The sequence below is a fragment of the Oncorhynchus clarkii genome, chromosome 4 (assembly GCF_045791955.1).
Source record: "Oncorhynchus clarkii lewisi isolate Uvic-CL-2024 chromosome 4, UVic_Ocla_1.0, whole genome shotgun sequence".
NCBI lineage: Eukaryota > Metazoa > Chordata > Actinopteri > Salmoniformes > Salmonidae > Oncorhynchus > Oncorhynchus clarkii.
The window spans coordinates 54,114,852-54,130,363 of NC_092150.1; the positions used below are offsets into that span (position 1 = coordinate 54,114,852).

The window sequence follows — 15,512 nt, forward strand, 5'->3', positions numbered from 1 at the left end:
GGAGCAGACGGACTGAGAACGGAGAGTAGAAAAAAACGCAAGGAAATCAAGATATCCTACAGATAACTTAACCAAAGGGCTTTGACTTCTCAAACACGGCAGAAAGCTTACACAATATGATGCCCCATCACCTTATTAATTCAGCCACTTACTAGCAAACAGTTTCATTTAAAAAAAAATGCTTGATCTAATAAAGCAAATGTTGATTTGTAAAAAATATTTGCTAGCAAGTTAAACTTAGGGGTCACGTTAATGCAGAATTCTGTGTTTTTCACGCAGGAAAAAAGGATAAACGGCATAAGAAATATCTTTCCGTGTTTGTGTAAATGCTGGTCTAAAATGCTTCTTCTTGTAATTTCTGCTTGGCATCAGACACATTTTCTGCTTCAGTTGCACTTCTCCACTAGATGAGAATTCACAAACGGGTATTCTATCAACAGACAGCTCTCTGACTGATGTATAGCTACTTTTCCCAGGTACATTTCTAGGTGTAGCCAGACTACTTTTCTCTGGTAAAATGTAAGATGAACTTTATTTTCTGCTGAATATGTTCCTTCTGGGAAGGAAAACTATAGTTGCAAGTCCCTGATCACTCGATTGAAACAAAAAAACACTATTGCCTTTCAATATCAAATGCATCACCTGTCAATACACAGCTGGACTCACCTGCTCCCGCTTTCTCACGTTGTGCTATTTACAAACACGTGACTGGGTCTGCTGTTCTGGGGAAATAAGCTTCATAATGTAAAATAATGTGAGAAGTGAAATGAAGAACGCAATCTGCTTTATCTCCTGTTGTATTGCACAAGTTGACTACAGGTATTTACTTAAAAAGTAGCTACAAATATTAAGATGTATTGAAAAACGTCAAATAGCCTCAACGGTATTGATGGTATTGGAGCAAAAAAATCCTGCGGCTATTTCCAAATACCCCGGTATGTACGGTATACTGCCCAAGCCTAGTTGTCATTACATTAGCATCATCGCTAACGGCTACACAAAGTGGTAGACAAATGCTCAAACACAGGAAAGGAAATGTCATTACACATCACACCTTGCTGCTGTTGTCAAGCTAATCAAGGCCCTGATTGGTGAACCACTCATCCAGTCATAGCTCTATGTCTGTAGGCAAGGTTAGGGACACCCTCACACACAGTGCTTTAACATAGTGTTTTTTACTTACATATTTGACACATTCATTTATACAGTAATTATTATTCAACATGTCCTCACCTGGGATTTGAACTCACAACCTCTTGGTTCACAATACTCAGATTTTCCCGCCACACCAACATGTTCATGTCAGGTATCGCTTAATCTGACTATTCTCATCATTGGGCTTTCAGTATAGTTGTCTGATGTTGGTGAGGCGTGTTAACCTGTTTTTAAAGCACTCCTGAATCACTATGATCAATAAAATAGTTTTCTTGAGTGTACTTTTAACAGAGCTGAGATTGAATTCAAACTGCATTCAACCTATTGCTTACACCTATCAACTTGTTTCAGTATGTTCCTTGGGAGGAGAGGTTAGGGTTTTTCGGGACAGGGCCTAACTATTCTGGCCCAATAAGCACATGCCCTAAAAAATATCCCTTATCGGGACAGTGGTTAGGGCGTACGTCATTGTTGCTGTTGACCTGGCTTCGAAACCCGCTCGGGGAGTCACCCTACTCTCACATTCTCAGCAATCGAATATCATTACAACACACCTACCTGCTCTAATTCAAATGTGTTTCTCAATGACCCATTTGTTGTATGGATTTCAAAAAGTTTGAGTTCTCTTTGGGTTGCTCAGCTATATAGAACTAATAAATACTGATCATTTATGAGGTAGTGGAAATTTGGTCATAATTTGTGCTCAAGGGGAAATCCTACAGATTCCTATATTTCAATGAGAAACTCATTTTAATTAGATCAGATGTGTTGTAACTGTTGACAAATAATTACATTAACGTATTTTGCTGAGAATGTGAGAGCATAGCAATTCCTCTAGTGGATCTCAAACCCAGGCCACCAGCAGTAATGATGAACTCCCTAACCACTGTCCCAATAAGGAATATCTCTAGGACATGTGCTTATTGGGCCAGTATAGTTTGGCTCTGTCCTGCCCAGAATAAACCCTACCCCTTCCTCCCTAGGCACTTGTGTAGATCTGAAACAACTTGATAGGTGGAAGGCTGTAAACAATAGGGTGAATGCAAATTAATCTCAGCTCTGTTAAAAGGACACTCAAGAAAAACTTGCATCGATCATAGTGATTCAGTAGTGCTTTAAAACAGGTTAACATGCCCCACCAACATTAGACAACTATCCTGAAAGCCCTTAAATTGCTGAAATTAGTCAATCAAATCATATCCATGATGAGAATAGTCAGATTAACCGATAGATGACACGGACATGGTGGAGTAGCAGGAAGATGGGAGGGCCGTTCAAATCCCAGGTGAGGACAGTAAATAGTGTATGAACAAACATGCACAATGTAACCATGTATGTCAATGTTTGTCAAATATGTAAGATGAAAACACGTACACACCTCTTGTTTTGTGTGAGTGTCCCTAACCTTGCCAACAGACAAAGAGCTATTAATGGATCAGTGGTTCGCCAATCAGGGCCTTGATTGGCTCGGCAACAGTAACTAGGCTTGATGTGTAATTCATTAAGGCATGTCCTTCCAACGTTCCCGTGAAACTTTTAATTGACTTTTAATTCCGAGAACATGGCAACTATGTTCTGTGTATGTTTAGTGGGATGTTGATGGAATATTCTCCTAACCCTCAGAAAACTGGACACATGAATGTTCCTACAACGTTCCCATGAAATGTGTCTAGAACATTAAAATGGGATATTCTGAGAACACAGTAACCATGTTCTGTGTGTGTTTTGTTTGACGTTATAGAATGTTCCCCAATAAAGCAGCTGGTTTGAATCCTTGTGGTCTCCATTTCAACAGACATAAAACACTCTGAAAACAGGTAGACATGATGTCACAAGCTGTTTTTCACCACTATGTTCATTCTGGGGGTATGATGTCACAAGCTGTTTTTCACCACTCTGTTCATTCTGGGGGTATGATGTCACAAGCTGTTTTTTACCACTGTTCATTCTGGGGGTATGATGTCACAAGCTGTTTTTTACCACTCTGTTCATTCTGGGGGTATGATGTCACAAGCTGCTTATTCTAATATATCACGTCCCTGCCAATTGTGTCTCCTTAATGAAGCGCGTTGACATGACATAAACGTCGGCAGCACACACCTGAAGAACACTGGGAGGCGGTCTCCTATATGTCTCTGTTTTAGTGGAACTCACAGCTCGAGTGCTAGCTTCGCCGGCGGTGGGCACCGTCCTACCCGTCACAACTCCCAGTGCCACACTGTGGTCAATCATAAATGGGCACCTCCCAGCATAAGGGCGGCCCATGTCAACAGTGTGATGCGTTCTGGGGGGGGAAATGACTGAACTCCTGCCTTTTTGTTATTTTTCAATAAACTTCCAGGGAATTTGGTGAGACGGAGGGGGAATTCCTCAATTCCTTGCTGTGGAATGTACTAGATTCTAGAATGTTACTCAGCTTTGTCAAAACAAGAAAAATAAGGAAAGGTGTAAGACTGAAATCGGATACACGGAAGTGACTGGAGTGTAGCTTCTTTGCAGCCGTTCTACTGTTACCATGGCGTGGGAGGAGAAGGGGACGTTGGGGTGTTTTGAAGTGGTTTTAGGTTTGTGTGCCGCCGATCTCACCGATGCTTGCTCATTGTTCTCTCTCCCTCTTCCCCTCTCTCTCTCCCTTCCTCCCTCCCTACCTCAATCTCTCTCTCTCTTTAGAAAATGTTGGATGAGTGCCAGGACAGGAGGAGCTGTAAGGTCCTTGTCAACAGTCGTCTCTTTGGGATGGACCCGTGCCCCAGCAGCAGCAAACACCTCATTGTGTGGTACAACTGCAGGCCTAGTAAGTTCCCCAAAGTCTCTTTATAGTTTAAACTCCTCCTTCAACTGTCTGTCTATCGCTCTCTCTGACACACTCAGAGAGACCTGCACGCACGCACACAGAAAACCCCGGTGACAATATATATTGTCGGTTTCAATCCCATTCCTACTAAATGGGCAGAAACGGAAGAGGAAGCCTATGTTTAGCCATGCACAGGTATTCCACACACAGAGTCCAGTGACAGTGACCTGTGACAGAGCTCAATAACCAAAGTACCTCCATTAGCCACGATATCAAAACTATGGACACAGAGAGAGAAAGAGAGAGAGACACACACATACACAAAGAGGGAGAGAGAGCGAGCCAGAGGGAAGGAGATAATACTGAGAATACTAATATGTATTGAATGCAAACCCAGCTCTCTTTCTCCCTCCCTCTCCCTTTCAGAAGAAGTGACACCTTCTTGTTACGCCTCACTAAAATCCCACTTAGATCAAACTGAGACATTTCTCTCTCGCCAGAAGTTATTGGTTAAGTGACAGGACAAAAGAGCTGTTGATTGGTTCATGGTCAGGGTCAGGGGAGGGGTCAGTGGAGTGAGTGTGAGTGACCATACCACGCCTCAGGTATGACATGAATGGACTTAAGTCTGTGTCCCAAATGGCACCCTATTCCCTAGAAACAGTAGTGCACTACTTTTGACCAGGGCTCATAGGGCTAGTATGTAAAATATTGCATTACATAGGGAATAGGGTGCCATTTGGCACGCTACTTTAGTTACTACAACATTCTGGGTGCTGGGATTACTTCACTGTTATTCTGGGTCTGCCTGGAATTATACACTCCACTGTGAGAAGGAGAGAAAGAGGGAGGAAAGATGGATGGGGAGAGAGGTTGAAAGTTGGGATGGAGATTTCAGTGTTGTAGTACAGAAGGATTGAGAAAATGCTAAGGGCGCTTGGAAAAGGATGAATGGAAAGAAGTATGAAAAACACACACTGGAATATGCACAAAAGCACACTCACATGGAAAACATAAAAGTCAAACTTCAGAGTAATCCTGAGACTGACAAAAAGGGTTGAAGTGTGTGTGTGTGTGTGTGTACAATAATACTAAGCTCTCTCTCACCCCATCTTCTAAACCAGATGAGTATAAGAGTAAGGTGGCGTGCGAGGAGGAGAGAATGAAGCTGACCTGTAAACGGGGAATGCAGATCGCCGTCTACTCGGCCATGTTCGGTCGAACCCAGCAGGGTACCCTGGAGTGTCCTACCCACCACAGGAGGGCGTCGTCCGTAGGTAAGACCATCACCCATGTATAGAACCTGGAGTTTTCCCTGACCACTTGACCTCTGGGCCCAGAACTCTGGGCCTAAAGCGTCTTTGTAATGACGAGGACCTAGAGTTTCTCCTGGGTCTTAAACTTGGGGTATATGATGCATTGGTCCAGAGCCAGGCGTTATTGGGGGAGAGTCACTCGTCATTGGTGAGTGAAATCCATGCCAGGCACACCTGTGAGCTCTGGACCTTCACCTCCGACAGGCTGAGTCAAAATATTGTTTTATTTATTGTTGAATTATTTAAGGTTCCTTTCTCTTCACTGTGCTGGAGTTCTTTTAAAGATAAAGTAGGCTAGCGAAGGCAACAAAGTGTTGCTTACTGGAACACCCAAAGTCATCCAATTATTATAATAGGATTTGAAGCAATAGCCAACCCGCGTGTGGTCAACTATTTCAGCACCGTTTCGCGCTGCTCTGAGACCAGCATGGGGACTGGTCTTGATAAATCAATGAGATTTTTATTTTCTGTTTGGGTATTGGTTAGCCAACAATTAGGGTGTGGACATTTTAGGATTATTTTGCTCTTCGCTCGCTGTCACTTAGTAGCCTAGGCCTACTCCCGACCGGTCACTTGTACAGTGCCAAAAAACACAATGGAAAAATCACATTTACATAAGTAGTCAGACCCTTCACTCAGAACTTTGTTAAAGCACCTTTGGCAGCGATTACAGCCTTGAGTCTTCTTGGGTATGACGCTACCATTCTTCTCTGCAGATCCTCTCAAGCACTGTCAGGTTGGATGAACCAGGTTGGTTTCATCAGACCAGAGAATCTTGTTTATCATGGTCTAAGAGTCTTTAGGTTCCCTTTGGCAAACTCCAAGTGGGCTGAAATGTGCTTCCATCCGGCCACCCTACTCTACTCATTGGGTTCTTGGTCACCTCCCTGACCAAAGCCCTTCTCCCCCGATTGCTCAGTTTGGCCGGGCAGCCAGCTCTACGAGGAGTCTTGGTGGTTCCAAACTTCTTCCAACTTGCACCTGAGCTCAATTTCGAGTCTCATAGCAAAAGGTCTGAGTACTTATGTAAATAAGGTATTTCAGTTTGACTTTATGGGGTATTGTGTGTAGATTGATGAGTAAATGTTTTTATTTAATCCATTTTCGAATAAGGCGGTAACGTTACAAAATATGGAAAAAGTCAAGGGGTCTGAATGCTTTCCAAAGGTACTGTATAGGGCTAAATATCAATCTAGAACAGGATTATCTATTTTGGATAAAATTTGAATGGAGTTGATGGAGAGAGACTGTGAGAGTGCTCGCGAGTACACTGATTTAAAGCAACAATAATTTAGTGATCGGCTGTTTTAAAACTCTGCAGCTCCAATTAAAATGAGTTTAATCTTTACAATTAAAAAAACAAGGTGAACTCCAAAAGCCAGATGGAGATGGGTAAATTAAATCCACATTCGTTCTTAATATTACTGTAGCAAATGTAGGCCTACCTGTCACAAGCAAAAAAGTTACCATAATGAGATGATAGGTCTACATGCATTGTGAACTGTCCCCACCCTGAGCGTTGATCGCATAGAATTTAACAGTTCCCTTTCATGCCATGATGTTCATATAAATAATTTATTATAATTGACCGGTTTCTCACAGTTATTTATCCCTGGAAAAGGGAGGGGTTTTGGGTTGTAAATCTCGGTAACCGTGTACCCGCCATTCAACCCTAATCGTAACGCAGAATTAGATAGTGGTTTCGTCAATGTAGCACGTTTAGAGATCGATTTATAGCCAGTAATCAAAAATAATTAACAGATTTTAAGATGAATAGATGGGTATGAGATGAAAGGCGACTTCCTAGCAAGTTCAGAAGGCCAAGTTATAGCTCTGTAGGACATGGGGGCAGACATTTTGATCAAGAGTGACCTTTACAAAATATGCACGTTTTCTCAAACACTGAATATACAAATATGTATTTTACAGTTAGGAAGGTGGAAGGAATGTGACATATTATCATTTGTTGTTTTATAAATGGATTATATTATAATTAGAAATAATAACTAAGTTATTTCAAGCCTTCTTCATAATGTTTTGTGGAATAGGAAATATTTCATGTTATCATATCTGTACTGTGTACTTGAGCTGATGTCCTCAAAAGTGACTACACGTCAGCAGTGTATAACTATTTTGGCCAGAAAGGAGAGATGTTAACCTTTCTTGGAGTATGCAGCATTACTAGTTATTTTTTATGGTCCTCTCATGATGAATCATTACTTTTGGGGTTTACATAGATTACATTTTAGATTACATTTAGTTACATTTAAGAGGCTATACGGTTTCACACACACAAGTGTGTGTGTGTGTGTGTCAGACTTAGTTCACGGCTCTCTTTACAGCCTAATACACTCACGGTGACATATCCATCATGCAAAAGAGCACAGATCTGTGCAAAAATGTGCTGAACCTCATAATCTGTAAGAGTTCATTAATTTGGAACCTTCTCAACTATGGCCGTTATAGGGAGGGTTAACAGAACATTTTGCACAGATCTGTGGTCTTTTATATGACGGAAATTTCTCCCTCAATCCCTTTTTTTCTCATATTCTCCCTGTCATTGTTACTCCCCCCCCCCTCCCCCCCCCCCTCCCACTGCCCCACAAACTGTCCACTTACTTGATCCCCCCGTGTCTTCTTGTCTTTGATGTGGCTTCCATGTCACCATGCAGAGGAAGTGAGGGTGCTTGAGTGACAGGCCAGACAGACAGTGTTAATGATCTTAATTGCTTTTCCCTTCCGTGGAATACTACGACAAATGTGTGTGTCTGGAGAGACTGTCTGTGTGTGCTTGAGTTTTCTAGGTTGGTCTTTAAATGTGGTGTAAAATAGAGCCTGGAAGGGACACTTGTGTTCTTCTTCTGTAATGAGGTCAATTGAAATCGTGTGTGTGTGTGTGTGTGTGTGTGTGTGTGTGTATGCCAACATTAACCCAACATTCACTAATGGAGAAATCAGAGAAGGGATGCCTGCTCAGGTGCTCAGGTGTGTGTGTTGCTGATTCCTGTCTGTACAGTGAAGAGCAGGATGGATGTTGTTCTCAGAATAGCTTTCCAGCTCACGGAGTCACCTTAAAAGTATTGCTCTGGTTCTGTAGTCTGAAGAAGACTGCTATTCTGAAATCAACACACACACAAGCACACACGTGTACACACTCAGACATGCCCTGTGATCTGTGCGCTCCTCTTATTTGGAGGAGGAGGGGGTGGCGGTGGTATCAGAAGAATCTTCAAAGCGAGGGGGACAGGGCCAAGTTCAGGACTCTGTCATCTGACCCATTAGCATCACACACACCCCCTGACATCTAAATTGTCCTCAATGTAACTTTGGCTAGACAATGGAAGATCTATCTAATACCAGCAGGGTTACAGTCAGTTTTGTTTACAATTCAGTCAACTCAGAAAGTGAATTCAAATGCAATTAATAAATTGGAGCTGAGCCCTTAAATTGTATGCTGATTTGAGTATGAACTCAAGTAGAACATACATATGTTATGGGGCGGCAGGGTAGCCTAGTGGTTAGAGCGTTGGACTAGTAACCGGAAGGTTGCAAGTTCAAATCCCCGAGCTGACAAGGTAGGCAAGGTAGACAAATTTGTCGTTCTGCCCCTGAACAGGCAGTTAACCCACTGTTCGTAGGCCGCCATTGAAAATAAGAATTTGTTCTTAACTGACATGCCTTTCTGTATTGGAACAGTCTGTGTGTGTTTGACTCTACTCTGGTTATCTCTATAATAACAGATAGAGTCGGAGACCTTGTGCAGAAGTGACGAATCCCTTGAATGCCAGGAAATGACACAGGAGGGACACTGTGTTTAGGCGCCACATGATTGTTTTCATACACATCCCCTCTGACTCAACAGATAATCTGATATCAGTTTACACAGAGGTGTACAGTTTACAGGCGCGTGTGTTTGTACCAATGCACGCATGCGAGCCAGTGTACATGGTTTTAGATGTCCAGACACAGAATGTTTATATTTTTATACAGTACCAGTCAAAAGTTTGGACACACCTACTAATTCAAAGGTTTTTCTTTATTTTTACTATTTTCTACATTGTAGAATAATAGTGAAGACATCAAAACTATGAAATAGCACATATGGAATCATGTAGTAACCAAAAAAACGTATATTTGACATTCTTGAAAGTAGCCACCCTTTGCATTGATGTCAGCTTTGCATACTCTTTGCATTCTCTCAACCAGATACATGAGGTAGTCACCTGGAATGCATTTCAATTAACAGGTGTTCCTTGTTAAAAGTACATTTGTGGAATTGATTTACTTCTGAGACAAGGTAGGCGTGGTATACAGAAGATAGCCCTATTTGGTAAAAGACCAAGTCCATATTATGGCAAGAACAGCTCAAATAAGTAAAGAGAAACGACAGTCCGTCATTACTTTAAGACATGAAAGTCGCTCAATTCGGGAAAATGTCAAGAATTTTTAACGTGCCGTCGCAAAAGCCATCAAGTGCTATTATGAAACTGACTCTCATGAGGACTGCTACAGGAAAGAAAGACCCAGAGTTACCTCGGCTGCAGAAGATAAGTTCATTAGTGTTAACTACACCTCAGATTGCAGCCCAAATAAATGCTTCACAGAGTTCAAGTAACAGAAACATCAACTGTTCAGAGGAGACTGCGTGAATCATGCCTTCATGGTCGATTTGCTGCAAAGAAACCACTACCAAAGGACAATAAGAAGAAGAGACTTGCTTGGGCCAAGAAACACGATTATTAGACTGGTCCTTTGGTCTGATGAGTCCAAATTTGAGATTTTGTGAGATGCAAAGTAGATGATCTCTGCATGAGTGGTACCCACCATGAAGCATGGAGGAGGAGATGTGATGGTGTGGGGGTGCTTTGCTGGTGACACATATTTTGAATACCACCCCTACCTTGTCACAACAAAACTGATTGGCTCAAACGCATTAAGAAGTAAAGAAATTCCACAAAATGAACTTTTAACAAGGCGCACCTGTTAATTGAAATGCATTCCTGGTGACTACCTCATGAAGCTGGTTGAGAGAATGCCAAGAGTGTGAAAAGCCATCATCAAGGCAAAGGGTGGCTACTTTGAAGAATCTCAAATATATTTTGATTTGTTTAACACTTTCTGTTGTTATTTCATAGTGTTGATGTCTCCACTATTATTTGAGAATGTATAAAATAGTTCAAATAAAGAAAAACCCTTGAATGAGTAGGTGTGTCCAAACTTTTGACTGGTACTATACACACACACACACACACACACACATCATCTTTATACCTGCTTCCGTGTGATAGGAGTTATGGGCCTACTCCCACACATCATGGTGTTTTTATAGTCATGTGCTACTGAGATGAATGTCACTACAACGCACACACACACTGTCATCTTTTTAAAGAGCATGATTAGTCATTTTGTAGTGGTACAATCAAAAAACAGAAACAAGGCGATTTAGAATGGTTTAATGTCAACGTTTTCAGCACAATGCCTTAAGACCGGTCTCAATTAACAATGCACTGGAAGTGGCCAACAGGGATGGGGTCACTTCCATTTCAATTCATTCAATTCACAAAGTAAAGAGAAGCATTAAGGATAATTGGAATTACTACCTGAATTTAAATGGAACCGACTGTGTTGTGGTCCCTTTGAAATTCATTTAACTGTTAGCACATCATTCAAGACCAAATATATTTGGACAGTGAAGCTACAATTAAAAATGTGCCTCTACATTCCAGCGTTTTGGATTTGAGATCAAATGTTACATATTTGGCGACAGTACACCTTTTATTTTATTTTCCTACGTACCTGTTTTACTGTTGAGGAATGAAAACACTCGATATGAGGACTGTATAAGCCGTTGCCAAACTGACCGGTGGTCAGTGTGTCAGGCCGGTTTCGTGCAGAGAGAGAGTTTAGTGAGGGGCGAGTAGTGGGGGTTCGATGAGCAAGCTGCGATCCTATTGACGTGTGAAAGCGTTACTCCGCTCTGGTTTCCCACATTCCCACCACGTTCAGAACCTGCCAGGGCAACACATCCTGGTGGGGAATTACAGCGTGTCCGATCTGGCCTGGGAGTGTTCAGGAACGTCTGACTGGCAGACTCTCCGGGGTTGACACGGATGTTGGGATGGCACTCTGCCGGGTTCTCTTGACTATCTATAGACCATGCTGGGTTGAATCTGGGTCGGATGTTTAGACATGTGTTTCTAAATGGCATAGTTCACTACCGACCTGGAAGTTAACGGTTGATTCATTGATTTATTTTATTCAAGTGTCACACGCCAATTGGTACCCAGCACATATGGGTTCATAAGACACTATTTATTTAAGTACACAAAACGACATAGTCATTTGAGGGTGGCACTTCAGAATATTTTCACTCTCTCACCCTTACTTCCTCCTTTACTTCAGTTTCTAATGGCTCAGTGGGTTAGAGCACAGGACCAAAACCAGAGTTGTGAGTTTTATTCCTGCCTGGACCACATACTGATTAAAGGTGTCAGTTAATGTTGCCAGTTCTGTAAGCTGCTTTGTATAGAAGTGTCTCCGAAATGTATAAGGACACAAGGCGAGACCCAAATGCAGACACAGGAGGCAGATGGTTGAGCTCCAATATTTATTCTTTCAAAAGGGGTAGGCAAAAGGCAGGTCGAGTACAGGTGAGAGTTCATGTCAGAGTCCAAACAGTACCAGGCGATAAGCAGGCTCGAGGTCAGGACAGGCAGAGGTTCAGTGATCAGTTCCGAGTACAAACAGTACAAGGGGATAGGCAGGCTCGAGGTAAGCACAGGCAGAGTGGTCAGGCATGCGGGTTCGGCGTCAGGACAGGCAAGGGTCAAAACCAGAAGAAAAAAACAGGAAAAAATAGGAGCTAGGAGAAACGCTGGTAGACTTGGCAAAACAAACTGGCACAGAGAGACATGAACCACAGGGATAAATACACTGTGAACTAACGGGGAAAACAGGACGAACTGGCACAGAGAGACAGGAAACACAGGGATAAATACACCGGGGACTAATGAGGAAAACTGGACACACCTGGAGGTGGGTGGAGACAATCACAAAGACAGGTGAAACAGATCAGGGTGTGACAAAATGGCCATATTATTCTTTAAATCATCAAGTAGTAATTTATCTAAATGGGATCTCCACTATCATAGCTTCCTCCAATTCAGTAATTGTCTTACTTCAAAGAAAGGATGAAGGATTCAACTGGTGTCTGTGTTGCTCTTTAGCTCCTGAGTTGGGCTATTTTAGCTGTGACCTCCATCATCATTCGTCCTGAGTCTGTTGACGCCTGAGGAGTAGCCTGTCCTCTCATCTATCAGGGGCTGGAGTGTGGGATGGCAGTACACACACACAGGCACAAACACACACACACCCACACCCATGTACAAATGCACGAGCACATGAACACACACAATGTGAGTGAGTTCAGTAGTGTCTGTTTTCAAAGGGAACTCCCCCATCTCTCTACAACTTGGTCTGTTTTGGGTTTTATGGTCTGTGTCTGCCTAAGGGCATCCATGCAGAACCAAGGGCAACATTCCCAAATGGTTTTGTGGGTGTCCGGTTGTCCCGACCAAACCTTGGTTCAAATAGTTAATTTTGTTTTCTTTCAAGTACTTTGACGTATTCAATTGGGCTAGCCTGGCACATTAGAAAAAATGGAATAGTCCTAAAAGTGCAAACTCACCAGTGCTAAAGGTATACAATTCTGAACCCTCCTTACCCAGCAGGCCTTAGAAAAGCAGCCATGGGCACTTATTCATAAAGCGTGGAGTGCTAATCTCGGATCAGTTTGACCTTTAGATCACAATTAATATAATTACATGGACAGGAGGACCTAGACAGGACAGGACAGACAGATCCTAGGTCGCACTCCCACTCTGAGATTTTTCGTGAAAACAGGCTCTGGGCTTCTTTACTACAGCAGTCCTTTTGGGATTCTGTGGTTCAAACTTGACTGAGTTGCTATCATTAAATGCATATTAGTAATATATGATATATGAGTAATATATCAGTAATATATGATATGAGTAATATATCAATGATATATGAGTAATATATGAGTAATATATGATATATCAGTAATATGATATGAGTAATATCAGTAATATATGATATATCAGTAATATATCAGTGATATGAGTAATATATGATAGAAATATAATATATGAGTAATATATCAGTAAAATACCAGTAATATATGATATATCAGTAATATATCAGTAATACAGTAGAAGTCGGAAATTTACATACACCTTAGCCAAATACATGTAAACTCAGTTTTTCACAATTCCTGACATTTAATCCTAGTAAAACTTCCCTGTTTTAGGTCAGTTAGGATCACCACTTTATTTTAAGAATGTGAAATGTCAGAATAATAGTAGAGAGAATTATTTCTTTCAGCTTTTATTTCTTTCATCATATTCCCAGTGGGTTAGAAGTTTACATACACTCAATTAGTATTTGGTAGCATTGCCTTTCAATTGTTTAACGTGGGTCAAACGTTTCAGGTAGCCTTCCACAAGCTTCCCACAATAAGTTGGGTGAATTTTGGCCCATTCCTCCTGACAGAGCTGGTGTAACTGAGTCTGGTTTGTCGGCCTCCTTGCTCTCACACGCTTTTTCAGTTCCGCCCACAAATTTTCTAAAGGATTGAGGTCAGGGCTTTGTGATGGCCACTCCAAAATGTTGACTTTGTTGTCCTTAAGCCATTTTGCCACAACTTTGGAAGGATGCTTGGGGTCATTGTCCATTTGGTAGACCCATGTTTTTATTTTTTATTTTTTATTTCACCTTTATTTAACCGGGTAGGCAAGTTGAGAACAAGTTCTCATTTACAATTGCGACCTGGCCAAGATAAAGCAAAGCAGTTCGACACATACAACGACACAGAGTTACACATGGAGTAAAACAAACATACAGTCAATAATACAGTATAAGCAAGTCTATATAGGATGTGAGCAAATGAGGTGAGATAATGGAGGTAAAGTAAATACAATATAGCAAGTAAAACACTGGAATGGTAGATTTGCAGTGGAAGAATGTGCAAAGTAGAAATAAAAATAATGGGGTGCAAAGGAGCAAAATAAATAAATAAAATACAGTAGGGAAAGAGGTAGTTGTTTGGGCTAAATTATAGGTGGGCTATGTACAGGTGCAGTAATCTGTGAACTTCTCTGACAGTTGGTGCTTAAAGTTAGTGAGGGAGATAAGTGTTTCCAGTTTCAGAGATTTTTGTAGTTCGTTCCAATCATTGGCAGCAGAGAACTGGAAGAATAGGCGGCCAAAGAAAGAATTGGTTTTGGGGGTGACCAGAGAGATATACCTGCTGGGTCGCGTGCTACAGGTGGGTGATGCTATGGTGACCAGCGAGCTGAGATAAGGCAGGGCTTTACCTAGCAGAGACTTGTAGATGACCTGGAGCCAGTAGGTTTGGCGACGAGTATGAAGCGAGGGCCAGCCAACGAGAGCGTACAGGTCGCAATGGTGGGTAGTATATGGGGCTTTGGTGACAAAACGGATTGCACTGTGATAGACTGCATCCAATTTGTTGAGTAGGGTTTTGGAGGCTATTTTGTAAATGACATCGCCAAAGTCGAGGATTGGTAGGATGGTCAGTTTTACAAGGGTATGTTTGGCAGCATGAGTGAAGGTTGCTTTGTTGCGAAATAGGAAGCCAATTCTAGATTTAACTTTGGATTGGAGATGTTTGATATGGGTCTGGAAGGAGAGTTTACAGTCTAACCAGACACCTAGGTATTTGTAGTTTTCCACGTATTCTAAGTCAGAGCCGTCCAGAGTAGTGATGTTGGACAGGCGGGCAGGTGCAGGCATCGATCGGTTGAAGAGCATGCATTTAGTTTTACTTGTATTTAAGAGTGATTGGAGGCCACGGAAGGAGAGTTTTATGGCATTGAAGCTTGCCTGGAGGGTTGTTAACACAGTGTCCCAAGAAGGGCCAAAAGTATACAGAATGGTGTTGTCTGCGTAGAGGTGGATCAGAGACTCACCAGCAGCAAGAGCGACATCATTGATGTATACAGAGAAGAACCCTGTGACACCCCCATAGAGACTGCCAGAGGTCCGGACAGCTGACCCTCCGATTTGACACACTGAACTCTATCAGAGAAGTAGTTGGTGAACCAGGCGAGGCAATCATTTGAGAAACCAAGGTTGTCGAGTCTGCCGATGAGGATGTGGTGATTGACAGAGTCAAAAGCCTTGGCCAGATCAATGAATACAGCTGC

The 15,512-nt window shown here is 42.1% G+C and overlaps 1 protein-coding gene across 2 annotated transcripts in view; it reads left to right on the forward strand.

Annotated features, from left to right (window-relative positions):
• LOC139407726 (protein eva-1 homolog A-like) overlaps nucleotides 1-15,512 on the forward strand; it is a 206,220-nt gene that overhangs the window by 47,594 nt on the left and 143,114 nt on the right. For both annotated transcript variants that reach the window (XM_071151579.1, XM_071151578.1), the window contains exons 3-4: nucleotides 3,826-3,949; nucleotides 5,074-5,226. In XM_071151579.1, coding sequence (XP_071007680.1) covers nucleotides 3,826-3,949; nucleotides 5,074-5,226 — 277 coding nt within the window. The remainder of the gene's footprint in view (nucleotides 1-3,825; nucleotides 3,950-5,073; nucleotides 5,227-15,512) is intronic.